Genomic DNA, 27843 nt, shown 5'->3' with positions numbered 1-27843 from the left:
GCTGACAGAGAGCTGGGCACAGGGTCAACATCTCCGGTCCCACCCCCTCCCCAAGCCACAGCCTTTCCTAATGCAACAAGCTCAACTCCACAGAACAAATCCATGAAGGGAGGGTTATCATCAAGTCTTACCATTTATTTCTTTACGGGGTTAAACAAGAGCAGAGAGGCCTCTGCTCCACAATGCAACAAAACAGAAAGCAGTACACATACAGAGACTCTCACCGAAACACAGAGGCAGGGTAAGAGGGAGGGCAGAGACAACTGAATCATAGCTGGGTAAGGGAGGAAGGGATGGGGGACTACTAGGAAACCAGTTTGGAGACTCAGTCATAAGAACTAGTGCAAGAAAGTCCTACTTATGAAGCACAGTGTAGAAAATGGCATAAGAAAGCTGCCCGGCTCTACTGCCTGTGATGGAGGGCAGGGGCAGCCGGAGAGGTGGTGGAAGATTAGGGTGGTGGGGTGGATGGGGGCAGTCAAATGACTTTGAGGTGGAGTGAGGTGCCCCTTTCCCCTGCCACTGGGCAAGGCCTTGGGCTGGTCTGAGCCAGGGGTCTCCTGGGCACTTGGTGAAGGGGAAGAGAGGATGGGAGTCTCCAAGGGTCCATTCCCTGGGGCCATATGGTTCCCCTTTACTTCCCAGTTCCTTTTCCCCTGCTGAGGATGCAGGAGTTAGAAGGCAGTACCTAGGGTCTCTCTGGAGCCCAAGCACCTGCCCCTTTACTTATACGTAAGCATGTCTGGAAAGGAGCCAGCACCTCTTCCCCTCCCCAGCTGAAAAGAGCACTAGGGATGGGGTATGTGACCAGGCCCGAAGTGCTGAGGGCCAAACAGGGGAGTGTGTGGGCAGGGCACAGGGGTAGGGCTGGGGGATAGGCTGTAAGAAATGAGAAAACTGGCAGGGAAGGACTCCCCAGTCTCATGTAATCAGCCTGGGACCCAGCTGAGGCCCATGAATGATTCCTTCTCCACTCATCCCTAAGCTGACCAAGGTCAGCTCTCCCTTCCCCATCCGCTTCTTGGTTTCACTCTCACGAAGCTCCAGGCCCACCCTTCCATTCACTCATTAGCATCGCATCCCAGGACACAGGCCCTGCTGGCACTAAAGGCTCCCTGGCCTGTCCCAGGAATACAGCTCTGGCTCCCTTTCCTGTCCATTCTTATCAGCATTCAGATGTCCCAGGCAATGTGGGATGCCCCCTACTCCCCACCCCCACACAGCAGACCAGAGCAAGGCTAATGGCCCCCAAGGGGGCTCTCAATGCCTCTTCTGTTGTCCAGCCCTCTAGCCTGACTCAACAGTTTCTCAGCCAAGAGATGACAGCACATTATCTTTAGTCAAAGGGTCTTCTTGGCAGTCCCTGGACTTTCTCTTGCAAGGGGCCGGGGTGACTGGAGCAGAAGACCCTGCTACAGGGTGAAGAGGAGTCTGGGTGTTTCACAATTGGGACAGTAACCCATGGAGTCAGGGATGGAAAGGTGTGAATACTCTTTGGTAGGCTGGGGACGGGGACAGGGTGGGGATAGGGGAGGCTCATCTCTGGAGAGCTCTGGGGCAATGCCACCAGGTTCTCCTTCATGGAGGCCTGGGCTGGGACAAGATGGGGGAGTATGAGGACCCGGGCCAGGCCTGACCCACTTGGGCTTAAGTCCCTCCTCCCCATGGAGATCGGAAATGGAAATATCTTTGACCCCAAGGCCAAGATCTCCAGGGCAAGAGTGGCCCTTGGGAGTATGTGCACCTTCTGTAAGATATGGTCCTTCAGACAGCGGCAGTCTAACCATGTGCCTGCAGCCTTTTGTTTTGAGGCCTAGCAACTCAGTTCCTGTGCTCTTTCCCCAGAGGGCTCCTCATGCAACTCACTGATTTGGGGAGCAGTTCTCGAGCCTACCTCAACACTTATCAACTGTCTTCCCAAAGCCGGGTGGCAGTAGCCTATTCGGCCATCTCTTCAAGCCCTCTGTCCACATTTCTCCTCTCCTCTCCCCGTTCTCTATCTTCACTCTCTTTCACCATTCATTCTGTACCCCTTTCCTGCCCCTCATTGCCTAGGGTGGTGGGGCATAGCTTAACTGGGGCCCCGACCTAGCTGCAACTGTGTGCACCTCATCTCCCAGCCTGGTGCTTCACGTGTGATGGTCCCAGGTGGGGCAAGGTGTGCTGAAGTGGCAGGAGGGCCATTGCACTGTCTGCCGTCGCCTGTAGGGATGTGGGCAGGAGGGAATTAAGGATCTTGGCAACAAAAGGAATGTGGAGTGGGGGAAAGAGCTTCTCCCCTCTGTGCCCCCCAACATTCCCTGCAGGGCCAAGGCTGGGTGAGCAGCATCCTTCCCTGGGGTCAGGGCTTTTGGCAGGGGTGGGCATATCCAGTCCCCACTTCCTCCCTTTTTTCGCTAAGCCCCATAGATGGGGGCTTGGGAGGGGTCACCTGCTGCTCCTGCCTTTTTCTCCCGGATGAATTTTGCAGCTCCCTGGGGCCCTCTGGCCATTCTGTTGGAGCTGATTTTGGGGTGGGGGTAGGTTGGGGGGGATGTGTCGTTCCCCCATTTCCCCCCGCCCCCACCTTATCCTATACCTCCCATGGGAGGAACCCCTCCCCCCCACCTGGGGGAGCTGGAGCTGATGTCAGTATGTGGTGGAGGTCTGTCCTCCCTCCCTACTGTCACTCTTCCCGTGTCAGGCCCTCCTCTAGGGCAGGCAGTGTCTCCAGCCCCAATCCCCCACCACCCTGGTTGCTGGAGAAGGACACCACGGTATGGAGGAGCATGAGAACAAGGACGCAGAGCCGGATCCTGCTAGGGCTGAGGCGGGAGCCCCCAGAGACCGGCAGCAGGGCGGGCTTGTTGCTGACGCGGTGGGGGTGTTCATGATGGGGGTGGTAGTGATGGTACTGTTGGTGGTAGTGGTGGAAATAGGAGTGGTGGAATTGCTGGTGGTGGGTTTTGGGGGCCTCAGACTCCTTGAACTTCTTCTTCTTCGCCTCACAGGAGACCCACTGCACGTCACAGCACTTGGTTTCCGGACGCTTTGGTGAAGTATCCAGCAACCCTGCCAATGGATAAGGAAAGTGTGGTGGGGTGCTCGGAGAGCTGATAGCTATGCCTTACCTAGGGAGCAAGTTTCCAGAGCTGGGGCTGCTCAAGTAGCCTCATCTAAGGCTCCTTCCCCCCAGCCCTCGGCACTTGCCCTTTCTGAGTCCTTCTTTCCTGGGGACCCCAGCCAGTTTCTTCGGGATGACTACCTGGGAGTGTCCTGGGCAGAGAAAGACACTCTGGTCTTTTTCCCTATTCCAGTTGGCCCTATCCCCACCTGGGGACCTCACTGCCCATTCGTCCAGCCACTGGCCTTCTTCTCACCTGACTCCCCGGTTGTTCTCCCTGCTCCCAGCTCCTCTGACCTGATGCCTGTCCTGGGCCCCCAGCCTCCTCCCTCTTCCCCAGTGCCCTGCCTTTACCTGTACAGATAAAGCCAGGGAGCCCTCCGTACACCATTTCCTCATTGTCGGGGAGTATAAAGGGGCACCGGGTCTGCACCTCCAGGCAGTATTGCTTGCAGGGCACCCAGCGCTGGCATTCCTGCTGGGTCACGCTGAAGTATTCTGAGCACAGCCAGGCCTTGTAGACAGCCTGTGGGGAGAGGAAAGAGCATCAGCCCATGTGCCAGCCCCTTCTCACCTCAGAGGAGAGGGATGGGGAGACTTACTTGTGGTCTCTCAAGGGGGCCTCACCAACCTAACCCCAAGATTCCAGTGGGTAGAGAGGAAGAAGGGCTTGGATCAAGGCCACTACATCTTACCTAAGATCTCCCATCTCATAGCCAGTGCTCCCAAGCACCCCAGTCTGCAGTCATCCAAGACTCAGCATTTGTGTGTTGGCGAAGATCACAAAAGTACTGGAAGGTCAGCACTGGAAAGAGCCTTACCAATCATTCCGTGCAACCCTGTCATTTTACACTTGATCCAAGGAAGTCTCTGACTTGTCTGAGACTACCTATATATAATGAGGCAAATGTCAGTTCTGTTCAATTCAGCAAACATTTCTTTGGCTGATGGTATTGAGTTTCTAAATTCAAGAAAGAATAATCCTTGCTCTACCTCATTAGAGTGTTGTATGGATGAAATAATATGGCACATATGAAAATGTTTTGTAAACTGTAAAGTGTAACGCAAATGTGAGGGGTTATTTTTAATGAAAACAAAAAACAAAAAACAAACAAACAAAAAAACAGGAACCTGCCTTACCAGGCACCACATGTGCCTTTGAGCTCTACTTGATCCATGCTCTGCCCTATTGGCTTCTGCTCTGGCATGGAGCAGACATCACACACACTGCTATGTTTCATTTGGAACCTCTGCTTTGCAGTTTCACTTCGCGGGTATGCTTCCTGTCCCTCATCTAGTCCACCCCTACCAGGCACTGGGTCCTAGCTAACAAAGGTTCCCTGCTCCATACTCTTTGGTTATCATCAAGCCCAGGGTTTCTTAACAGTGATACTACTGACATTATGGGTCAGATAATTATTTGTTGTGGTGGCTGTCCTGTACACTGCAGGATATTGCACAGCATCTCTGTCCTCTACCCATTACACAGTAGTAGCATTCTCTCCCCTCACCTATTGTGAAAACCAAAAAAGAAAAAAAAATGTCTCCAGTCATTGTCAAATGTTCCCCTGGGGTGGGGGCATTGTCTCCAGTTGTGAACCACTGATCTAGGTCCTTGCTCCTCAAAGTGTGGACCTGGACCAGCAGCATCACCATCACCATCACCTAGGAGCTTGTGAGAGATGCAGGATCTCAGATTCCACCCCCGATCTGCCAAGTCAGCATGTGCATTTTAACAGATGCCCAGATGGCTCTCATGCACCTGGCCTGTTTCTGTCTCGCCACCCACATCCAGTCCTGTATCTTTAGGGGCGCTTTCTAGGTTCATTGTTGTTCCTCACAGCAATGGTTCTCAGACTTCAGTGTGCCTCAGAACCCCCTGAAGCATTTGTTAAATATGCAGACGTCTCCCTCTGTTTCAGCTTCAAGAGGATGAAGGTGGGCTCAGAATCTGCATTTCTGAGCCAGGTCCGGGTCACTGTGCTGCAGGAGGCTCTTCTATCATATTCTGAGCAACATGGTTTCAGAAGCACTGTCAGTTTCTTATACTTACTTTAAACATTTTCACTAAACTACAAATAACTGCTGTGAACATGGACTTTGGCAATGCAATCCCACACTGGCCTTTTCCAAAGCAGGGGGGTACTAGTGGGTGATAGGGTAGGTTGTGTTGCTAACCAATCCCCCAAAGAGCAAAGCATTGCTTGGGACTTTGGTATTTCACAGTCATCTCAAATTTAACATGTTATAAATTTTAAAATGTAGATCTTATTTTTTTAATCCCAAATCCACTGTCCTCCTCAAGTCTTGACCGTTTCAGTGAGTGCCATGAAACCTAGATGTCAGCCTTCATTTCTCTTTCTGTTTCCCCACATCTAGTCCATCAGCAAGGCATGCCAACTGTAGCTCCACATCCACGCCTTTGGGCAGATCATCATCATCCCTCACCTGGATGACAGTCTCCCACTGGCCTCTCCACCTGCACCCTTGCTCTTTCCAATCCACTGTCTACACAGGAGGAACAGGGGTCTCAAAACGCAATTGACTCGTGTTACTCCTTTGCTCCAAACCCTTCAATGCATTTAGAATTAAACTTCTGACCACAGATTTCTAGCCCTTGTATAACTTTGCTCCTGTCTTTCTCTCCAACTTCATTTTCTTTCTTTTCCTTGAACATGCCCTACTTGTTCCCACCTCAGGGCCTTGGCACATGCTGTTCTTTTGGCCTGGAATGCTCTTCCCCCTACTCTTGACATGTCTGGGTCATTTTCATTTTTCAGTTTAAATGTCCTCTCCTCAGAGAGGGTCTCCCTTACCCCTCTCACCAAAGGATGCTACCCTCATTATTCTCTTTTCCTTGCTTCTTCACCACAAGTATTACTTTCTCTGCACTCTTGTTTGGTTCCTGTCAGCTCCACTAAAATGTGAGTTGCACGTAAGCAGACATGGGTTTGCTTTATTAACCATTGTGTACTCGGCACAATATACACTTTCAAAAATCTGTTGAATGAATGAACAGGACAACTAAATGAGGACATGTCCCTATGCTCATGAAAATTCCAGTTTCATGGGTAGACACATCTAACTTGAATCTATGGCATATGATCTATACCACAAGAGAGTTCAAACCACGGACCAATGGAGGGAAGCAAGTAGAGAAGCAGGGGAAGATTTCAGTGATGGGAAAACAGTTGAGCTTGGACTCAAATCAGGATTTTAGATGGGGTGGGTAGAGATGACATAAACAAGCATTCCAGGCTGAGACAATAGCTTAAGCAAAGATATGTCGGCAAACAAATTCATGGTGTGTTAAGAGAACAGAGAATGGTTTTATATGAATGGAATGAAAAGGGCACTGGTGATCTCTTGTTCATGGACATTTATTTCCACGTTTTCACTATTATGAACAACACTCCAGTGATTATCTTTATACACACATCTCTCACACACTTGTGTTAAATTTTATTTATATAAATTCCTAAATATGAAATTATTGGGCTAAAAGAGTATATGAAAAGGAATGGGAAAGGAGTGAAAGGGCGGTAGAAAAACAGGTGGAAATAGGAGGCAGGGTAAGAGAGCTGGAGGGTTAAAAGAGGGCAGGAAGAGAGGGGCCTGAGGGGATTGAGAGAGTGGCAGATGGGGTAAGGGGTGGAAGACATGAGGTGTATGGGAAAGAGAGGGTAAGGAATGGTAGGAATAGTGGGGGTAGGAAACAACAGGGTTGGGAGAAACAGCCAGGGAATTAGAGGTGGAGGGTGTAAGGGAGGTGAAGAGTTAAGAGTGAGGTGAGGGTGAAATAAGTTGAAAGAGAGGGTGAGATAGGGGTAAGCGGGGCTGTTAAGAGGAAGCGGTAAGAAAGAGGGAGTAAGAAAGACGGGTAAGAACAAGCAGGGGGTGAATAAGATGGAATAAGAGTGGCTAAGGAAGATGGGAGCGTAAGAAAGCAAAGGTAAGAAAGAGGGATAAGAGAGTGCAAGAAGGGGAGGAGAAAGAAACAGAAGTAAGGCAGGAAAGAACATGAAATTACAAGAACCAAGGGTCCCAGTACCTTAGAGACTTCCCTCCATCTTTTGCGCCCTTGAGTGCCAAGATGAGTCTCTGTCCACAGGCTCTGCCCCAATATCTGTAGCCTGGACCCAGAGCCTGCCTGACCCTCACCCCAAAATGTGTGCAATCGGCCCCCTCCCAACCCTGCATCCATCAGTGCAACTCAGAGGTCCCTGTGGAATTCTTTCTGGGCTCTTCTAGTTCAATGCTCCAGCTCCTAGGTGAGAAGGCCCCAGTGGAGTTCCTGCCCTCCTCCCAGGCAACTGCAATTAGCCCAGTAACAGGCTATGGTGGCTGGGCGCTCCCCTCATCTGCTCCTGGAGGGAGGAAGGGAGGGAGCCAGCCAAGGGTAGGTTGGGGAAGGGGGAGGGGTGGCCTGACATTGGGAGTGTGGCCTTTCTCCTTAATTAGACGACCTCCCCACTCAGTCCCCACACCCCCAGCCAGAGTCACCATGACAACAAGTGGGTGAGCAGATTGCTTGGGGAGGACACCAGGCCTGTGGGTGGCGAAGCAGGAACAGGCAAGGAGCTAATGAGGGGAATGGAGGAAGAAGAGTGACACGGGGCTCAGAGGTAATCCAATTCCTCAGCCCCACAGCTGGCCAGCGGAGGCCATCGCTATCCCTCATGCCTCAGAGGTAGGCTGGGGTCCTTCTCAGGTGAAAGATCTGGCTCTCAGTGTTTGTTACAGCTTGGGCAACAAGCCTGCCTTAGACTCTGCAGCTCTGTTTCTTAGATGGACCTAGGTAGCTTGCCCTGTCTCATTAGTGTTAGGACTGAGCCAGGGGTTGACAGGGGGAGGTTGTTTGGGCAGTCACAGCTTCCTGGGCACTTGTCTACAAGGATGGAGGAAAGCCAGGAGGGCACGGCTTAGGAGAGTTGTGGGGCTTGCTGGAGGCAAGGGATGCAGGGAAAGAAATGTTTCAGAACAAGACAACAGTCAGTTTTGGGTGAACCACGGAGCTCTTTTGTTCTCCAGGATCTCAACTCTGGCTGCATATCACAATCACTCAGAGAGCTGCCAAAAAAATACTCCTGTCTTGGGCTGGGTGTGGTGGCTTATGCTGGTAATACCAGCAATTTGGGAGGCTGAAGCTGGCGGATCGCTTGAGTCCAGAAGTTCTAGACCAGCCTGGACAACATGGTGAAACCCTATCTCTGCAAAAAAACATAGCTGGGTGTGGTGGTGCACACCTTGGATCCCACCTACTTAGGATGCTGAGGTGGGAGGGTCACCTTTGCCCGGGAGGCGGAGATTGCAGTGAGCCGAGATGACACCATTGCACTCCAACCTGGGCAACAGAGTGAGACCCTGTCTAAAAAACCACACACACACACACACAAATACTCCTGTCTGGCTCACATCACACCCAGACCAACTAAGTCAGAATCCTTGTGGGTGGAGCCTACACATCTGTAGTTTTTCAAAATACCTCAGGCAATTTTAGTATGCAGCCACAGTTGAGAACCATCGGTTTGGGAGGAACTGGAAACCTGGCTTCCCACCTCCACTCCAGGGTTCTTCCTACTGAACAATCCTACCAGCAACAGTGAATCCAAAATTTGAGAGGCAGGACACAGGGCGTGGGGAGGGGAGGAGAGCTGAGGAGAACCAGACCTGCTCTGGCGTGTTAGGCTCTTCAAACTCTAGCCCTGGCATAAAAGGCTTTCCAATTATGTCCCGTCCTCTGAGCTTAACCATCCTGAACCCTTGAGATGGCAGTGGTGGGGGGTGGGGGGGGGTGGGAAGCATTGACCTGGCGGTGCCCTCCTTTCCCCACCTCAGTTGGGCCACTGCTGGGCTCAATCAAGTTCTGGCTGCTACAGCCCAGTTGCTATGGGAACTGGGAGGGGAAGGAAGCAGGGAATAACTAGAGGGAACACCAATTAACCCAAAAAGGAAGCTGCGAAGGCTGTCCCATCCCTCCTCCCAGCTGGGCTGCAGAGCACTCCTGAAATGGGAGGGCCAAGATGAGAGGGGTCACCACCCGTCCTGGGCTCTGCAGTTGCCAGTCTAAGGAGGATCCAGAGAGCCTTACCCTCCGGCTCTGAGGCTTGCAGCCCTGGCCGTGGCATCCTCATCCCTACTCTCCTCTAGAAAGAAGACTTTTACGTCCCAAAGCCAGGACTCAGGACCAGAAAGTTTAGAAAGTGGAGGCCATCCCAAGCTCCTTGGTTCTGGGGCTGAAAAGCCCTCCGGGGAGGAGAGCTTTAGTTCTTGCCAACCAGGAAGTTAAGCAGTTTCCTTCTTGGATTCTAACTTGCTTCCCTCCCTGGGGCCTGTTTCCCCATCCAAATCCTCCCTATAGGCCTTCTCTCCAGGGCTGCTTGTCTTCCTAATGTACCCCTGGGGCCCTTGACCAGCAGCTGGAGCTGCAGCCGCACAGCCTGTGGAGGCAAAGCAGCAATGTGAGCTACATATGGGGATGATATCCACTGTGCACAGACACCACAGTAAACTCCGCTCCCAGATTTTACCCATAGGGAAACTGAGGCCCAAAGAAGAGGGTCGACTTAGCCAAGTCAGAGGCATGGAAGCAATCAACTATAAGCCATGATTCGAAGGGAGGCAACCTGATTGCTAACCTGATGCCTCTTTGTACCGCATCCATGAGCACACAGAGAAGTGTGTGAGGGACCCCCTCGGGCAGGGTCTGAAAAGAGCCAAGTGCTCCTAGTCCTGACTCGGGGCTTTCAAAGTATTGGATCAGAACAGGGTTAGGTCGGAGTCAGTCTCCTCAACCAGAGGAAGGAGATCATAGACGTAACTCTGGGGAAAGTAGTTCGTTGGGATTGGTAGAATCAAACTGGGATTAGAGGCATTAAAGGGCAAATCCAGGTGGATGATAGGGCTCTACTTAAGTGGCTCTAAAAAATAAGCAACAGCTGTCCTGCTTCTCAGACTAAGCAATCATGAGTCAAAGTGGCCTGGCCTGAAGGAAAGGCAGGGGAGATGGCTGGAGAAGAGGGTGAGAACCTAGAGCCAGCACATTTCCAGAAAGCTCTCCCGCCATCTGCTCAAAGGCCAGCGGCTGGATGGGCCCAGCCTGGACACGGTTGGTCCAGTGGAGAAACAGTGTCCCTAATGTAGGAGCAGCTCTGAAGGGGCCTAGATAATCCATGTCAATCAGGTGAGTAGAGGAGTCAGGTTCATGACTGTTCCAGAATAGAAGGGACCATGAGAACCATCACAACACTGCCCTATCTGCTGTTGGAATTTCCACTCCAACATCACTGCCAAGTGCTTATCCAGTTTCTGATTGTAAGCCTTGTCACAGGGGGTCATGCTGTCCTAGGGCAGCCCATATCTTCAGATAACTCTAGCAGTTACAGAAGTTCTTCCTTCTTTTGAACTAATTCCTCCTTGTGGCTTCACTCGCGGCTCTTACTAACTCTTCTGGTGCCATATGGAACAGCTACCTTCCTGTCCCCCGTGCCAACCCTGCAGGTATTTTTAGACTTCTCCGAGTCTGGTTTTCTCATTATTTGTCCATGCGAACATTTCATGAACATCTTCTGAGTGCCTGGCACTGTACTGGGAACTACAGATAATAGAGATGAGTAAGACAAGATTCCTGTCTTCAAGGAGCAGGGGAGACAATTATATGAATCAATCATTTGAAGTCACTGTGATAGGTAGCACAGACAGTTCCCAACTTATGATGGGGAAACTTACACTTTTTCAATGTTAACCATAGTGAGAAAGCAATATATATTCAGTGGAAATGATACTTCAAGTACCCATACAACCATTCTGTTTTTCACTTTCAGTACAGTATTCAATAAATTACATGATACATTCAACACTTTATTATAAAATACACTTTGTGTTGGATTATTTTGCCTAATTGTAGGCTAGTGTAAGTGCTCTGAGCACATCTGAGGTAGGCTAGGCTAAGCTATGATGTTTGGTAGGTTGAGTGTATTAAATGCATTTTCAACTTACGATATTCTCAACTTACAATGGGTTTCCCAGGGTGTAACCCCACTGTAAGTCAAGAAGCATTGTATCTCCTTGGTACAGTAGTAGCATTAAGGGTGGAGTGATCAACTGTGTTTTGAGGGCTGAAGGACAGGAAAACATCTCCATGTGGGAGAGGGTTGAGTTAGGAATTGAAAAAAAAAATGAGTAGAAGGTAACTAGGTGGAATATGGAAAGAGTAAGTACACTTCAAGCAAAGAAATGAGCAGGCATAAAGGCCTGGAAGTGTTGAGTTTAGAGACTGTAGGTAGTTCAGCATAGTTAGAGGGTGCAAAGTGGGACACAATGGGAGATGAGGTTGCAGAAGAAGGCCATGGCCATGGTTATGATATGCTCTGGAAGCTGACAAGGAGCTGGGCTTCATCCTACAGGCAATGGAGAGCCTTTAATAGGTTTCAAATAATTGCCTACTTAAAGATCGCTTGCCCCTCACATGACTAACTTTTCAGACTTCTGTCTGAAAGTGTGGATGATGGAGTATAGGCATCAAGACTGGAGGCATGGAGACCAGTTACGAGACAATTCCAACAGTCTGAGTGAGAGAGTGAGAGGTTATGAGGACCCCGACTAAGGCAACAGCGGCAGAATTGAGAAATAGGGAGGAGGGGGTGGATGTGGGAAGAGATGTTAAAGAGGTAGAATCACCAGGATTACTTGAGGATGTGGGGAATGAGAGAGAGGGAGAGATCCAGGATGACGACCAAGCTTCTGGCTTGGGTAGCTGGATGAATAGTTTCATTTATTAAGGCAGGGAAAACAGGAGGCACAGAGTTGGGGGTGAAGGCGATAAATTCAGTTTGGGGTCATGTTGACTTTGAGGTATATGTGAGTCAGCCAGGTGGAAATGCTGAGGAGGCAGCTGGACACAGTAGTCAGCTCAGAAGGAGGGTCTGCATAAAGGCTTGGAAGTTATCAGGGGCTAGGGACTTAGTCATCAGGAACATAGTAGGACTACACTTTCCCACATCCTCTGAAGTTAGGCATGGCCATATGACTTGCTTTGGTCAATGAAGTGTGAGTTGAGGTGACATGAGTCACTTCTGGGGAGAAGTTTTAAGAGCAAATGTATGATGTGCCACATTCTCCTCCCTCTGATGCTGACTGTGGAAGCAGTGTTATGTTGGATTCTCTACCATGCTGGGTCTTTGGTGACTATCATGAGCCGATGTTCCCTGATGACCTGTTTCAGACATGTATCATGAGAAAGAAGTAACCATTTGTTGTGCTAAACCTCAGATATTTGGCGGTTGTTTGTTACCAGAGCATAACCTAGATCACCCTGGCTGCGTAAGCAATTGTGGAAGCCTAGAAAGTGGATGGCATTGCCTAGGGAGAGTAGATAGAGAAAGGGATCAACAGATCCCTAGAAAAACTAACATTTAAGGGGCAGATGGAGGAAAAGAATCAGATGAAGATGGAGGAGTGGCTCAACAGACCGGAGGAGAAACAGCAGAGAGGCATTCTGCCAATTAAGGGAGGAGAGAATTTCAAAGAATAGGGAGTGGCCAGCAGATAAGGATTTAGATGGGAACACAGTGGTTTGGGGAATTAAGAGGCAGTCTCATTATGGTGAGAGCAGTTTCAGTGGAGCAGTGGGGGCAGAAACCAGCCTGTAGAAAATTGAAAAGGAAATGTGAGGAAATAAAATCGAAGATAGCTATGTGTAGACTACTCTTTCAAGAAGCCAAACATCCCCAATGTTTTTTTCAACTATTTCAAAAGATGTGGTTTCCAGTCCTCTCTTAGCCTGGTTGTTCACATTCAGATGAGTCCCTGTATTTCCATGTCCTTTGCAACTACACACAATCCCCGGATAGGATTTATCAACACAACGTGAAGTAGAGGTATCAGCCCTCCTGTCCTAGAAACTTTTTGTTAATGCCGTCTAGGGTCACATTTGCTCTTTGGGGGACTGTATCACATTCTGGTAACTCATGGGAAACAAAGAAGAGGAGGGCTGCCTGAGTGTGGGACCAAAGGGACAGCCTAGATCAGTCTTAACACAGAGCCTTCTGGTAAGACATTTCTATAAATTATACACTCATGAGACTGTAGATTCACCAAGGACAGACTGTATCTTACTCATCTGTCCCCTGTCCTCAGGGCCTCACATGGAGGTGGGTATATAAGTGGAGGAGGTATACACATGGAGGTACTTGACAAGTACTTGAAAACCAAACCTCTAGCAACTAGAGCAAGGTGGAGAGCTCCAAGAAAAAAAGTGAAAATAATGGGTTATGAAAGTGTTTGTGTGAGATTTTATAGTTCTGATAAAGAAACTGGGAATGTATCAGCAAAAAATGAGAAAACTAAGCAAACAAAAAACAAGAGGCAATTATTAACTCCATGCAAACAAGATGACCAAGGAAGGAAACATAATCACAGTATTCTACATAACTCAGCTGTGAACAATATTTGTAATTCTAGTAATATAAACTGGAATATTGTTAAAACCAGAAATTTTGATTTGCCAATACTGAATGTATGAGGGGAGGGGAAGCATGTGTGTATGTTAAGTGCTGCTGGGAGTAAAAGAACTAAATCTTCCTCTAATCACATTTTAAAAGTCAACAGATATTTAAAAGAGAAAAATTGGGAAATAGAATATTGACATGGCATTTAGAAATGTGGAGGTAAATATCAGAAGAAAACAGCTAAGAGAGTTGGAAGTATTTAATTCTTAAGATTTAGGCTCGGGGTGGAGTAGAGGGCTACTGTTTTAATGATAAACATTGAGATCTATATATGTCATTTAACAGACATTTTATATATAGAATTTAAAAGCTTTATAAGCTACAAGGATACATATAAATGAGATATATACACACAGGTGTAGATATGTGTATGTGTGAATATCTATCTATATGTGTGTGTATACACAAATATTTAAAACAGAAAAAACAAGAAATAGCAATATTAGCATACCATTTAGAAATATTGAGGTAAATATCAGAAGAAACAGTCAAGAGTGTCTCAAGTGTTTGACTCTGAAGAGTGAGGCTTGAGGTGTGTGTGTGTGTACACATATATATGTGTGTATATGTATATAGCTTATACATGCCATTTAAAATTATGAAGATACAGTACTTTGATAAACTGAATTTTAAATAAAAACAAACTGCTTTGCAGCCACAAACCTCAAAAACAAAAAAAAAAATCTCCAAGACCTGATCTGACCAACCTTGCCAGACTCAGCCCACACTGAACCTGCTGCAGAGCCCCAGGCCCTGCACTGCCCTGCCCTGGATCATCTACTCCATCATCACTGTCTGGACCACGGTAAATTTATCAGGACAACGGAGCTAATGAGGGGTCCCACAGCCACACAGAGGACTAAGATGAGAGGAGGGGATCTTTGGGAGCTTCTGTGCACAATGGTTGTGCAGATTACCATGGGAATGGTGCCAGTGTGACAGTGACAGCCATAGGTTCCCTTGAGCTGCACACACTTCCCCTTCCCAGGCACACCTGTTTGCCACATACAGCTATACCTGGGCCCGGGCCCAGGCCCAGGCAGCAATCTCCAGCCTTCTCCAGGGATCACTAAAGACAGATCTTTACCTCCTCCTCCAAATGCTGTGCCTTGCCAGAAAGATGAGAGGCTGGAGAGAACAGAGATGTGATCAAAGATGACTGTGAGCTGTGCTTGGTCTTTAGTGATGAGGTAAATCAAGGGCTTTGGAGTCTTTCCATCTCCCTCTCTGCCTCTTTACTCCCCCATCTAAGCATATCCTTGTGCTTTCCCTCACTAGAATCCTCTGGCTCGTCATCTCCCACCCCAGATACTTCACCTCCTGCTCACAAATTACCTTTCCCTACTCCTAAGTAGCCCGCCCCAGTGTTGCCAATCTCAATTAGATATTAAGCAGTCATTTGGATTAAACACACCTAATTAAGGAGAGAATAATAATAGCTACCATTTATTAAGTGCTTACTATATGCCAGGCTCTGTTCTAATCACCTGACCCTGACATTTCTTAACTCACTGAAACCTCACAACCATCCCTTGAGGTAGAGACACATCTTTACAGATGAGGACAGGGAGGACCAAAGAGTTTAAATAATTTGTCCAAGGTCCACAGTCAATACTAATAATAACAATGTGGCTAGCCTGTCTTGAGCACTTTCCATCTCACAGGCACTGTGCTCTTAAGAGATTAGCATGCTTCATGGCATTTAAGCCTCATAATAACCCTATTTTTTAGTTCCAAAGGTGAGGAAAGTGAGATTCCAATAGAGATTAAAGAATATGTTCAAGTTCTCAACAGCTATTCTACAGAGAAGACAGATTTTGAACTGGAAGTTGAAGTCAGGTTAATCTGGACTTCGGTGTCCAAACTTTTATACTCATATTGCCCTTGGGATGGTCCCCTTCAATTCATTACAACCGCTGAAGCCTGTGGACTCAAACAAATCTTGTTTTGACATAATTTCACATCAAATTAGGGAGAGATTTGTAGGTCTGGATGGGAGGGGCGACTCTGTAAAAATCAGTCTGTGTAGTCCATTCTCCATATGAGTAAAGTTTTCTTTGTAAGTAGATGTGGGTGGAATAGCATTTGGATATTAGGTGCCACGAATGATCATTTCCATTCCACAATCAAAGCATTCCTTTCTCTCTTTCCTCAACACACACACACACACACACATATGCACACATACACGTACACACGCACACACCCTGGGAGATGGAGGTGTTAAAAAGAGGCAAACACTGCTTTGCTTCTTCAGCACCCATCAGCTTCCTACCCAGAGCCGAAGGCTCACTTTTCCTGTTTTAATCTTAACAATTGGTGAAGGGAAGGCAGCTGTCTTCAGAAGAAAGATTTTCTTGCCTCAGAACGTGAGTTCTCCTGTCCCAGGTCCTACCATCTGGGGGCTTCTAGAGTAGCCTCACCCTGGAAGACTCCAATGCCAGAGTCCATTCCTTCAGAAAAGTCTCAGGGTATCTATGCACTCCACTTTCTCCCCAACTCCTTCTCCCCAGCATATTCCACAAATTCTCTTCATTGAGAAGCCCCTGCTCTAGTTAGACAGACAGTTAGAGCTGGCTTCAGATTCTGGCTCTGCCACCAACTGTGTGAATTTGGACAAGTCACCTCCTGTAGGGAGACAGGGACTCAGCCACTAACTTTCTGGTGACTGTGAGAAAGGTATTTTTCCTTCCTGGGCCTCAAGTTGGATCCAAGAAGTTGATGCCTAGGGAGTAAGCAAATACAGTGGGAAGACAGGGTCAAACATCTTTAAACTCAAACAGTCATGCCATCCAAACCCAAACCCTAGGTCTGCTCATACTGCTTATAAAACCTCAGGCAAGTTACTGGACTTCCCTGATCCACACTTTCCTCATCTGTAAAATGGAGATAATAAAATTACGTACCCTTACTTTTCTGTAAATGATGCCTGTTAAGGAACTAGCACGAAGCTTTACCACACAAAGCTTTACCGATAGTATAATTACACCAGCAAAGACTGGGTGGTGCCATTGTCTGCTGCCATTCAAATCCCTGGATTTGACGTGGGTTCAAATCCCAGCTCCAACTCTTACTAGCTGGATGACCTTAAGCTAGCCATTTAACCTCTCTGAGCCTGTCTTCTCCTCTGTAAAATGGGAATAATATATATGTACTTCATAAGGCAGATGCAAGAATTAAGTAAGATAAAGGACACAAAGTTTGTGGGATGGTTCTCTTCCTTTCCATTCCCTCCTCTCAGCTCTATGGTGCAAATAACAAATGAAAAAAATCTGCCACAAATGTGATTAGAAAAAGGTTAATATCATTAATACATACAAAAAAGCACGTACAAATCAGTAAGGGAAACAGAAAACATGAAAAAGACAATTCACAAAGCAGGCAAGACAAATGGCCTATAAACAAGAAAAACAAACATCTGACCTAAGGAATGCAAATGAAAAGCCAATGCTGTACCATTTTTCAACTACCAAATTAGTAAAGCTTTAAAGATGTGATAGCCAATACTGGAAAAGTGTGCTGCATTAGTCTCACACTTTTGGTGAGGGTATAAACTAGAATAACCCAGTAATTTGAAAGAAAGTTGGTAATGTATGTCAAGAGCCTCAAAAAGGTTAATACTCTTTGATTCTGTAAGTCTAGCTCTGAAACTTCATCTTGCAGAATTAATGTCTATGCTCCCATTTGTATGCAAAAGGAAAGAAAAAGTCATTTTGTGTGTAGACGTTTATGTAAGCCTGGACAGAGGGGTAGGAGAACACACTCCATATTGTTAACATCAGGGACCTCAGGCAGTGGGATTGGGAGGGGAGCTAATAGGAGGATCATTAATGCTTTCTTTATAAACCACTGTACTGTTAGATTTGGTACAAAGAGCATGCACTATTTTGTGATTTTTAAAAATTCAGCAAAGTAGAGAAATAAGAAAAAATGACTGAGATAGCATTTATTAGTAAAAAAGAATCGTAGTTCTGAAACAGATTTATGAACAAAGAATATCATCACAGTATTATTTATAATAGTAAAATGTTGGAAGTAACATAGATGTCAATGGGGACTAGTTAAATACATTACATTCACATGATGGAATGTTGTACACTCATCAAGAATGATGTTTATGAATATTTAATTATATAAAAAGATAGTGTAACAAGCTTAAAAGAGCAGGGTAAAAAACACTATGATTTCAACTATGTAAAAATACAGTAACACATATCAAGATGGCTATTATCGAAAACACTTCAAAAATAACAAGTGTTGACAAGGATGTGCAGAAACTGGAACTCTTGTGTATTGCTGTTATGTATATAAAATGGTGCAGAATGTATAACATAAAATGTAATATAATGTAAAATGGTACAGCCATTGTGGAAAACAGGATGGCAGTTCCTCAAAAAGTTAAACATAGAATTGCCATATGATCTGGCAATTCTACTCCTAGGCATTAATATAAACCCAAAAGAAATGAAAGCAGGGATGCAAAGGATACCTGTACACCAATGTTCAATGTTTATAGCAGCATTATTTACAATAGCCAAAAAGTGGAAATAACCCAAACGCCCACCAACAAATGAATGGATAAACAAAATATGTCATAGATATACAATGGACTATTAGCCATAAAAAGGAATGAAGTACTGGTGCATACTGCAACACGGATGAACCTTGAACACATTATGCTAAATGAAGTAAGCTGGACACAAAAGGACAAATAGTGTATGACTCCACTTATATGAAGTACCTACTCAAATTCCTAGAGACAGAAAGTAGAATAACGCTTACCAGGGGTTGGAAGGGGGGAAGAATGGGGAGTTATTTTTTTTTAATTTTTTTTTATTTTTTGAGACAGTGTCTCACTTCGTCACCCAGGCTGGAGTGCAGCGACGCAATCTCAGCTCATGGCAACCTCCACCTCCAGAGTTCAAGTGACTCTCCTGTCTCAGCCTCCTGAGTAGCTGGGATTACAGGTGTGCACCACCATGCCTGGCTGTTTTGTATTTTTAGTAGAGCTGGGGTTTTGCCATGTTGGCCAGGCTGGTCTCGAACTCCTGACCTCAGGTGATCTGCTCAGCTCGACCTCCAAAAGTGCTGGGATTACAGGCATGAGCTACTGCGCCCAGCTGGGAGTTACTGTTTAATGGGCACAGAGTTTCCGTTTGGGAGGATGGAAACGTTTCAGAAACAGATAGTGGTGATGATTGTACAATACTGCAAATGTGCTTAATTCCACTGAATTGTACACTTAAAAATGGTTGAAATGGTCAATTTTATGTTATGTATATTTTACCACAGGAAAAAAAAAGACTAAGTGCTCTGGGACTTTTTTCCTTTTATACTTCTACTTTCCAAAATTTCTCCAAGACCTTTTTGGTTAACTGGAAAAAAAAAAAAAGATATTATTGTAAGATTCTGAGACTATAATAATTCTAAGAGATTAACTCGGTTGGAAGTTTTAATGAGTTCAACACTAAACAGACAAGCTCACCTTTCACAGATCAGCCAGGTAGCCATGCTATCTTCTTAAAACCAAGTAAGACAGGGAACATTGGTAACACCCACCGCCACCAAATGCCCCTCTTCTGGCAGAATTTGGTGGGTTGGCACTTCCTTCAATCCCCAAAAAAAGCCTAGGTATTCAAGGTTAGGGGCTCACCAAAACCCTTGCATGAGAACTGGGCATCCAAAGCCCATGCCAGGCCTCAGCGGACTCTGGGGCGACAGTCTTACTGCAGTCGTTTTCCCTTCCAGCTCTACCAGCATGGGCAAGGATATGGAGAAATTGCACATGTTGAGGTGCAGTGGATGTGGAGGCCAGGGTCTCAGGCCTGCATTAGGCCTGCTTAGGGACTAACTTAGGTTAATATTCTGCACCTTCTCCCCTCTTGCTCTGCTTGATCCCTCCAGCAGATTGCGGCTGAGAATATAACAGAGATACCTTCCCTCCAGGCGAGAGGAGCCCAGGTCCTCCTGTCTCCTTTACAGTTCCTTCCTTGTGCCCATTCTCTTGTTGCTATTCCAGGAAGGTAACAGTGATTGTCACTGGATTCAAGGACAAGAGACTGGGATATTGAACAAAGAGGATGTTGGTGGGTCCTCAGTTTGGATCTGGGCCACTCCAGAGGACCTCTAAGCTGCCAGTAGGCTCTGTTGGGCCTCCCTTTCAGTCCGTCCAGCTTCTCAGCCCAGCCTCTCAGTAGCCAGCTGGGCACTACCTCTGACAGCTGGAGGAGATTATTAGCATTTTCTTCATGCATCTGTGCACTGGAGAAAGAACAGACAGACCTAGGTTTGTATGCCAGTCCTTTTGCTACGTGGCCTGGGAAGGTCACTTCACCTCAGAGCCTCAGTTGTCTCGTGTGTAAAATGGGAATGATGATAGTGCCTGCCTGCTAGGATGACTGCCAGGATTGAATGAGTTCATGAACATATATAAAGCCCCTGGCATCTCCTAGGCACTCAAAGGCTCACAATTTTCTTCTTTCCTTCCCCTTTCTTAGCTCTTTCATCTTTGCAGCCAGTTGGCCTCATCTTCTGGCCCATAGACTTGTGGCTCAGGTTCCAGCTACTTTCCCCAGAATGCATTCCAGCAGGAGCTTTGGCCCTGGCAGTCCCTGTCACTCCGTAGTAACTCCTTCCCTCTCCAGAGCCAGCTGCAGCTCGCCTGGTGCCCTTGCTCTCCCCTCTAAGCACCTATCTGGCTCACAGTATCAAAAATTCAGGCTTTACTGAACCCACTTTTATGCCCAGGGAGAAAAGGCTGGTCCAGCATCCCTGGCCTCTTGCACACACTCTGGTCTGTGTGCTTGTAATCACGCAAAATGCAAACATACCCATTCCCCAGAGACCTACCAGGGCAGCATTGGAGAATGGTGCTTGTAGTGGTCCAGATTTGTCCAGACCCCCAGAAGCAGGGGCCACCCCTGGCTTTCAGCTAACACTAGCAGCTGGAATCCACATGTGGTTGAGAAATGAGCTGGGAAGGGCAGGTTTGATGCCCAGTCTGCACGGGCACACAGCAGGTAAACAGCCTCAGAGGGTGGGGGCACAGAAGAACTGCCCCGAAGGAGAAGTTTTTCTAGGACACACTCCCACCCCTGAGTCTGAGGTGTTAGCCGATGTCCCTCCCCACATGTAAAAAAGTGGGTATACCCTTTCCTTAGGGTACTGACATATCCAGAGGGGACCAGCATGCACCTGCATGGCTTCGAAGCACCCTCTCATGCTTACGATGTGTTGGGAGATTCTTGACCCTCCTTTGATCTTGGTCCCACCCACTGTCTTCCCTCTCTTCACTTCCACCTTCACCATGTTCAGAAGACTTTTCCTGCCAGACCATGGTAATGGGTGGGAGGCTGTTAGCTCCCTTTCTCCACCTAACTCCCCCAACCCCCACCTTCAGGAGATACCAGTGTATCCTTCCTGGAGGTTCCCGTTGCTATGGTGACTGTAGTAGTCAGGCACCAGCCTGCGGGAAGGATGGGAAGTAGCCATGAAGAAGACTGGGGGATGTGTGTCTGTGTGTGCATGCACACATGTACATGTCTACCCTGAATGGTAAGGAGAGAAGGGAAGTGGGAGAAAGAGAGTAGACAGGGAGAGGGGGAGGCAGGAGGAAAGAGGGCAGAAGACAGGACCAGAAGATGAAAGGGAGCAAGACAAGGGATGGGGAAAAGGGAGGTAAAGTGTGAGTGGAGTGTGAGTGATGCAACACCCAAGGGGCATGCGGGCCAGAAGAGGGTATGGGATCTTGGAGTAAAGGTTTGGGCGGGGTGTCAGGTGGGAGATGGGAATAGGGGGAGTAAGGTGGAATGTGAGGGGCTGACTGTTGACAGGAAGGAGGTGGGGAGTGAGGTCCAGAGTTGGGGTAAAAGGGGGTAGAGGTCACTGTCAGGAGGGGCAGGGGTTGGAGGACTATAGGTAGAGGAAGTAAGGCGTGGGTGTGACTTGGGAAAAGCCTAGGGTGATAAGTAGAAGATTGGGAAGGTTGTAGGGTCATTGGAAAGTGGATAGGCATGTTGGGTGTGAGCTAACATGTGGGAAGAATATGGGGGTTGGAGTTGGGGCAGGTCAGAGTGGGCGTGAAGGGTCTGGAAAGGTGTGAGCAGCATAAGGCCACTTTCCCACTCCCAGTCTTAATTCACTGTGTCCTTGTCCTAGCTATAAACATTGCCTCCTCTCTGTCCCTGCTCCAGGATTCCTGGTTCCTGCTCCTTCCCAGAACCCCATGCTCACATTCCTTGGTGACGAGATGAGCTTCTGTGGATCTGGAGGCCCCTCTCCCAGGGCAGGGTTTTCCATGGCTCCCAAGAGGCTGTTTATTGACAGCCTGCCCCTTCCTCTACCCCCAAACAGGGACCAGGGCACCTCTCTGGCTCTAAGAGCCCTGGGTCAGGGAGGCTGCCTGTGGGGCACTGCTCCCTGACTGCAAGCCTGTGTGATGGTAACAGAGACCACTGGCCAACTTGGGGCTCCTGCCCTTTACCCAGTGCCCTGAGCTCCCTGCTCTCAGCACCCCTCATACCCAGTGTTAGCAAGGAGTCCTGCTTGGCAGGAAAGCTGTGGCAGGTGGGAGGAGAGAGGAAGGCAGTGAGGCAGAAACAGCTGCCAGCCGGAGTGGAGGAAGAGCAGGGCCCCAGCGGGTACGGGCAGAAGGCAAGGCGCTGGCTCTGGCAGCCCCCCACCCCCTCTCTTTGTGTGGGTGTTAGGACCAACCTCCTTCCCCAGCCCTCCCCATCCAGTGCTGCTGTTCAAGGAGCAAGCTTTGCTCACAGGCCTAAAATCCAGGCAGAAATAGACCTCAAAGGTCACCCGGTCCAACTCTGCTCAAAATCTGGTGTTAGAGTTGCCTCCATGGCATTTTCCCCAGGGGTCCACCTGTACCGGGCCAGATACTTCCTGGGAGGAGGAACTCACTTCCTCCTAAGGCAGTCTGTTCCTTTTTTGAAAGGAAGAAACTGAGCAACTCTGCTATGGCAGGTCTAGGTACTGTAAAGACTCTTCTCATTAATAATGACCTCGCAGGACTGTTACAATGAATTAGCCCCATTTTACAGGTGAGAAAAAGTGAGGCTCAGAGAGTTGACGTCCTTAGCTCAAGGTTACACAGGTAATAAATAAAAGAACTACGTTTTAACCTAGGACTTTCTAACTACAAAAGCCCTTTGGGGCTACGGAGGTCATGCTTCTTCATGTATACCATGTCAACTCTTCTGAGGTGTGACGTCAGACAGCATGTCTGCCTGAGTCGCCTCTTCTCCAAGTGAGACACCTCCTTCTACTCTCTCCAGAAGAACATGGGTTCCTGCCTCCTCCTCAGCCCAGTCAGTGTGAGACCCAAAATCAAACATACTGTCTGCCAGGTGTGCTTGGGTCTGTCTGGAGTAGAGCAGAACGATCACATCTTTCCCCGGTACTCATCTTTACTAATGCAACCCTATGGCTGGTGAAAGAGCTAAGAACTGTCCCTCCCTTGGGCCTCTATTCCCTCTCAGATCAATAGCTTTGAGAGAAGTCAGGATTTTGCCCCCATCTCCATCACTCCCCCTAGTCTGAATGTTCTGAAGAGAGAGGAGGAAAGAGAGAGGTGGGGGAAGAGGCAATCAGAAAGGCAGAAGCGTGGCAGAACTGGGAGGCTGCAGAGGCATGGGGGAGTGAGGCGGTTGTCCAGTAACCCTAGCTAGGTCCAAGAGAGTGGGGTGGGGGTTGGAGGAAACAGGGCTTGGGGGGATGCACAGGGAGATAAGAGAGAGATGAGGCATGACCCTAGGAGCTGGGAGAGGCCAGGGCGGGGAAGGGCATCGGCCTGCCTAAGTTAACATTGCCCTGCTGTGTGAGAGGAAGTCAGTCACACATTAAGGAAATGTTGCAGCTGGTACTAAATTGGGAGGTGTCACTGGCAGCAGCGAGGACAGGTATGATTCGTGGGGCCCTGTGTGGCCTGAAACAGGGGCAGATATTGCAAAGGCAGAGAACAGGGTTTTGGGGGCCACCCAGGGAAGAGCTAACTGATGCACTCAGGACAGGGCCCTGGGGACAGGGGGTCACCTGGCTCTGGAACAGAGGTTCCCAGCTTGGTTTCCAGAAGTAGAGAAAGCGTCTTCATCCTGGCCTGGGGCTGTGGGCTCTCCACTCTGGAGAAGCTCTGAGGGTGGGGCATCATCTCCCAGGGATCCCATTTGGAGTGGGGACTGGACAGGAGGGCTTGGAGCCCAGGAACAGGGTTGGGGAATGGCAACTAAGGCCTGCCAGGGAGGTGGGGTGAGGGGCTGAGGAGAGAGGAGCCTACAGTCCAAGAAGGGTAGCAAGGTTGTCTTTTCCCTTAGTACCCATCATACAGCTGGATTCGAGAGCTAGGTGGGTCTGGCCTCAGTTGAGGGAGAGAGCATTGGACAAGGGGTGGGAAAGGCAGGAAGAGAGCTGTGGAGCTGGCACTGCCCTTCTGCCGGCACAGCAGGCAGCAAGAGAGCAGGAGGAGTTCGCTGGTTTGCTGGAGAGAGACAGACAAGAAGACAAAGGAGAGGAGGGAGGGCCATCAGGAACTTGATGTGAGGCCATGGCAAAAGCACCAGCTTAGCACCAAAACAGGTGGGCTGGAGTCCTGGCACTCCTGCTCATTATCTGAGTGACCTTAGGGCAAACCGTTTGATCCCCTTGCACCTAAATTTCCTCATCTGTAAAACGGGAGTAATGGTGTTAGTATCACCAGCCTCCTTGATCTCATAACATACACGAGAGGGGCGGAAAAACCCTAAGCATTACATTAATGTCAGATGTTATATTCTTATTACAAAATACATCTGCACCTTCTCCCCACAAAAGACCCAGGATGTGGGCAGAGCAAGGATGACGATCCCTGTTTTACAAATGAGGAAATGAAAGCTTACAAAAGTGAAGTGACTTGCCCAAGGTCATACCACTTACAAGAGGTAGAGGTGATAAGGCCTCCTGAATCAGAGAGATCAGATATATTTCTTCTACGTCACACTGCTTGGTAAAACAGTCAACATGAGAGATTTGTATTTAGTTCAGGTCCAGACAGAAATCGGAATCGACTACAACATGGAGAAAACCCCGTGGGGAAGTTGTGGTGTGCCTCTCATCCATACTGGTGATTGAGGAAAAAAACAAAACAAACAAACAAACAAACAAACAAAAAACAGGGCCATGGGGTTGAAGGGAGGGCCACAAAAAACAGACATCCTCGATTCCATCTGCTTGTGGACCCTGTCTCTCTGCTCCCACTGAGTGTATGTGTCCGTGGCTGACATCAAGGGTATGTGTCTCTATTAAGACAAAATGTGTCCTTCTTCATGTGACAGTACTTCTGCCTGCGTGTCTCTGACACCATGGGGAGATGTGCGTGTGTGTGACACGGCATCTGCTTCTGTGACACTGTTTGTGGGTGTGATGACCTCTCTGCATGTCTATGTGACTTTGCCCAGGGTGGTGGTGATGGTGTATGGCAGTGTGTGTGTCTATCTGCTTGTACACCTTTAAGAAGTGGAATATCTCATTTGGTAGTGTGAGTGAGGCAGTGAGTCAGCTGAGGCTGAGGGAGGCGGGAGGGAGACTGCTAGGTTACGAGAGCAGGAAAAAGGAGAAGGAGAAAGTGAAGTCAGGAGCGAGGAACTACCCCTTTCCTGCCCAACCCTCTGCCCCCAATCCCTAGGGAACCCGCCAAAAGCATGGAAGCCCTGCAGAAGTCCACAAGGGCCATGCTGGATGGAAAAGGGCACTTTCTGCCCCTCCCCAAAGTCTTGGAGGGAGACGATCTAGGCTAGAAAGCAACTGTCTCACTCTCCAGCTCTTGGCCCCAGCTCGAGGATGTGTGAGGTCACCACCCCTCCCAGTCTCCTTGTCATTTGACCCTTTGACCTTGCTGTTCTTTCCTCCCAAAGGCAGGTCACCTGGCCAGGCCGGGTGAGCAGGGCAGTAGCATCAAGTCCCAAATGTTTGCAGCCCTCACCCACCTAACTGTCCAGAGCAACCCCGCCGAGGATCAAGAAGTTTAACACTCGGCTCTTCCCTAGGCGGGCCTGTTCTGCAGCTGCCTCGCCTCTCCTCTGGATACCTATCCCCAGCAGCTAGAAAGCCAGTTTTCCCTCCACTGTCACCCTGGGGTGCTGGGAAGGCACTAGGAGTTTTGTATGAGAATGCACCAACCTTCAGTGGCCTTCCCACCAGTCGCTGTTCCCTGTTCCCAGCTCCTTCCTTTGTCAGGGGAGTAGAGCCTGCAGGTGACTTCCTTGGGAGAAGACAGGCACCCCCTGGGGTTGACCTGCCTCGGCTCTGGCCAGCCACCTCAGGTCACGTAAGGTCAAGAGTTTGGTGTGTCCCACCACCAGGAGTGCTCCTCCTCTCAGCCACTGGCAGAAGCCAAAGGGTGAGGGTTTGGTTGCCAAATATTCTTCCTCCCGTCTTTGGCCTTCCCCCTGTACCAGCCAGTCCCAGGACGTTCAATTCCAGCTTCGGAAAGGAGGGGGGCATGGCTGGCTGAGGATGGAGGCTGGGGGGAGCACAATCCCTCTTGCCACCTCATTGTCAGCCCAGGGCCCCGTGGCCCCTCCCCACTCATGAGGGGGCAGGTCTCCAGGAAGCCCCAGGCCTAAGGTGCCCAAACCCGGAATTAATAGAAGTTGGCCAGGTGGTTACCTGACCTGAATCCCTGAGGCCCCTTGACTAGGGAGGGTCCCAGGGTGGCACTGGTTAGTGCTGCACTGGGCACGGTGGGAGTGGTGGGGTGGGTAGAAAGGGAGACTTCCTTTTTTCTTCCCATCCCACTGCTGCCGCTGCCACTGACGCTGCCGCTGCCGCTGCCCAGGGCGGCTGTTGTGGCTGCGGAAGCCAGTCCTTACCTTACAGCCTTTCGTGCAGGACCGGATTGAGTACTCTTCCGCCTGTAAGTATTTATGCAGCACGAGGTCGAACTCGTCATATTTTTCCTGAGCGTGTCGGTCCAGCCGCTGGTATGCCTCGATACAGTTGCTACACGCCTCCCAGGCCCCGGAGCCCGGGCTGGCCACCACGGCTAGCAGGTCCCCCAGCAGGGTGTCCAGGCTACAGTCCAGGCTGTCGGGGCGGTCCATGCCCAGCAGCAAGTCCCAGACCGTGTAGGTATCGCAAAAGGAGAGAGTGAAGTTCCGAAAGTGGCCTTTGAGCAAGTTTTTTTTGGCGGAGGGGAACTCGGCCGGGCCACGGGAAGGGGAGTCAGGGGGCCGCAGAGGGGGAGCCGGGGTGGTGGGTTCGAAAAGTCTCTGCAAAGATTGCAATTTGGTGCAAGCTGCGTCCAGCCCCGTGGGCTCTGGGACGCCGCCGCAGACCGGCCGAGAGCCGGCGGCGGGGGCGGCTTTGGTCAGGTTGCTGTATCTGGGGCCGCAGGTGCCCGGGGGCGCGCTGGGCTCGCCGGGCTGCGGCGGCGGCGGCGGCAGCGGCAGCGGCAGCGGCAGCGGCAGCACCGCGCGAGGAGGCACCGGCGGCCGCTCTCGGCCGGTCCCCCAGGGCGGCCGCATGGCGCTGCTCAGCTCCCTGGCCCGGGGCCGGGCCCGGGCCCCCGCGCACAGCCACAGATGGTCAGCGAGCAGCACGGTGAAGAAGAGCAGGGACGCCAGGGACAGTCGCCATCGCTGCGCCCGCTCGGAGTCGGCGCAAGGTTTGTCGCTCGGCCTGGGAGCCCAGCAGCAGCAGCAGCAGCAGATAGTCAGCGCGGCGGCGTCTTTCCCGGGCCACATCCAAGCGCCCCTGAACATATTTCAGGGGGGTCCGGGCTGGAGGGAGTAGGCAGGCGCGAGGCCGGACGGCCGTCTCGGGCGGGCTGGCTGCGCGCCGCTCTGCGCTCCTCGGCGCCGTCCAGGCTCTACCTCGGGGGCTGCATGGTGAGGCAGGCCGGCCGGCCCGGTGCCCCGCTCAGGCCGGAGTCGCGGGGCGCTCTGGTGCCGTCTCCGCGCCGCTCCCGCGCTCCGTCGCTCTCAGCCCGGGCGCCGCCGCCCGGCCCGCTAGGCGCTGCCCGGCGTCCCGGTTGGGGGCGGTGCGGGGCACTGGGGCGGTGGCGGCTGCGGCGGCGGCGCCGCACTCCTCATAGTGTCGGGCCCCTCAGCTGCCCTCGGCTCCGCGCCACTTCACTCAGCGCCGGCGGCCGCCCGGCTCGCACTCCAAACCGGCCGTCTCGGCTCGGCGCAGCTCTGCGCCCCTCAGCGCCGCCGTGCGGGCCCCGCCCCGCGCCGCTCCGCTCCCGCC

At 49.9% G+C, this 27843-nt stretch overlaps 1 protein-coding gene across 1 annotated transcript; it reads right to left on the bottom strand.

Annotated features, from left to right (window-relative positions):
• Positions 1-117: 117 nt before the first annotated feature.
• On the bottom strand, positions 118-27577 carry NALF2 (NALCN channel auxiliary factor 2). Its single transcript, XM_045383388.3, has 3 exons — positions 26466-27577; positions 3458-3629; positions 118-3051 (listed from the first exon to the last, which is right to left on the bottom strand). The coding sequence occupies exons 1-3, from the start codon at positions 27354-27356 to the stop codon at positions 2666-2668; spliced, it is 1449 nt and encodes a 482-aa protein (XP_045239323.2). The 5' UTR covers positions 27357-27577; the 3' UTR covers positions 118-2665.
• Between the last annotated feature and the right edge of the window lie 266 nt (positions 27578-27843).

The sequence above is a fragment of the Macaca fascicularis genome, chromosome X (assembly GCF_037993035.2).
Source record: "Macaca fascicularis isolate 582-1 chromosome X, T2T-MFA8v1.1".
Taxonomy (NCBI): domain Eukaryota; kingdom Metazoa; phylum Chordata; class Mammalia; order Primates; family Cercopithecidae; genus Macaca; species Macaca fascicularis.
This window is presented reverse-complemented; position numbering and strand designations above follow the sequence as displayed.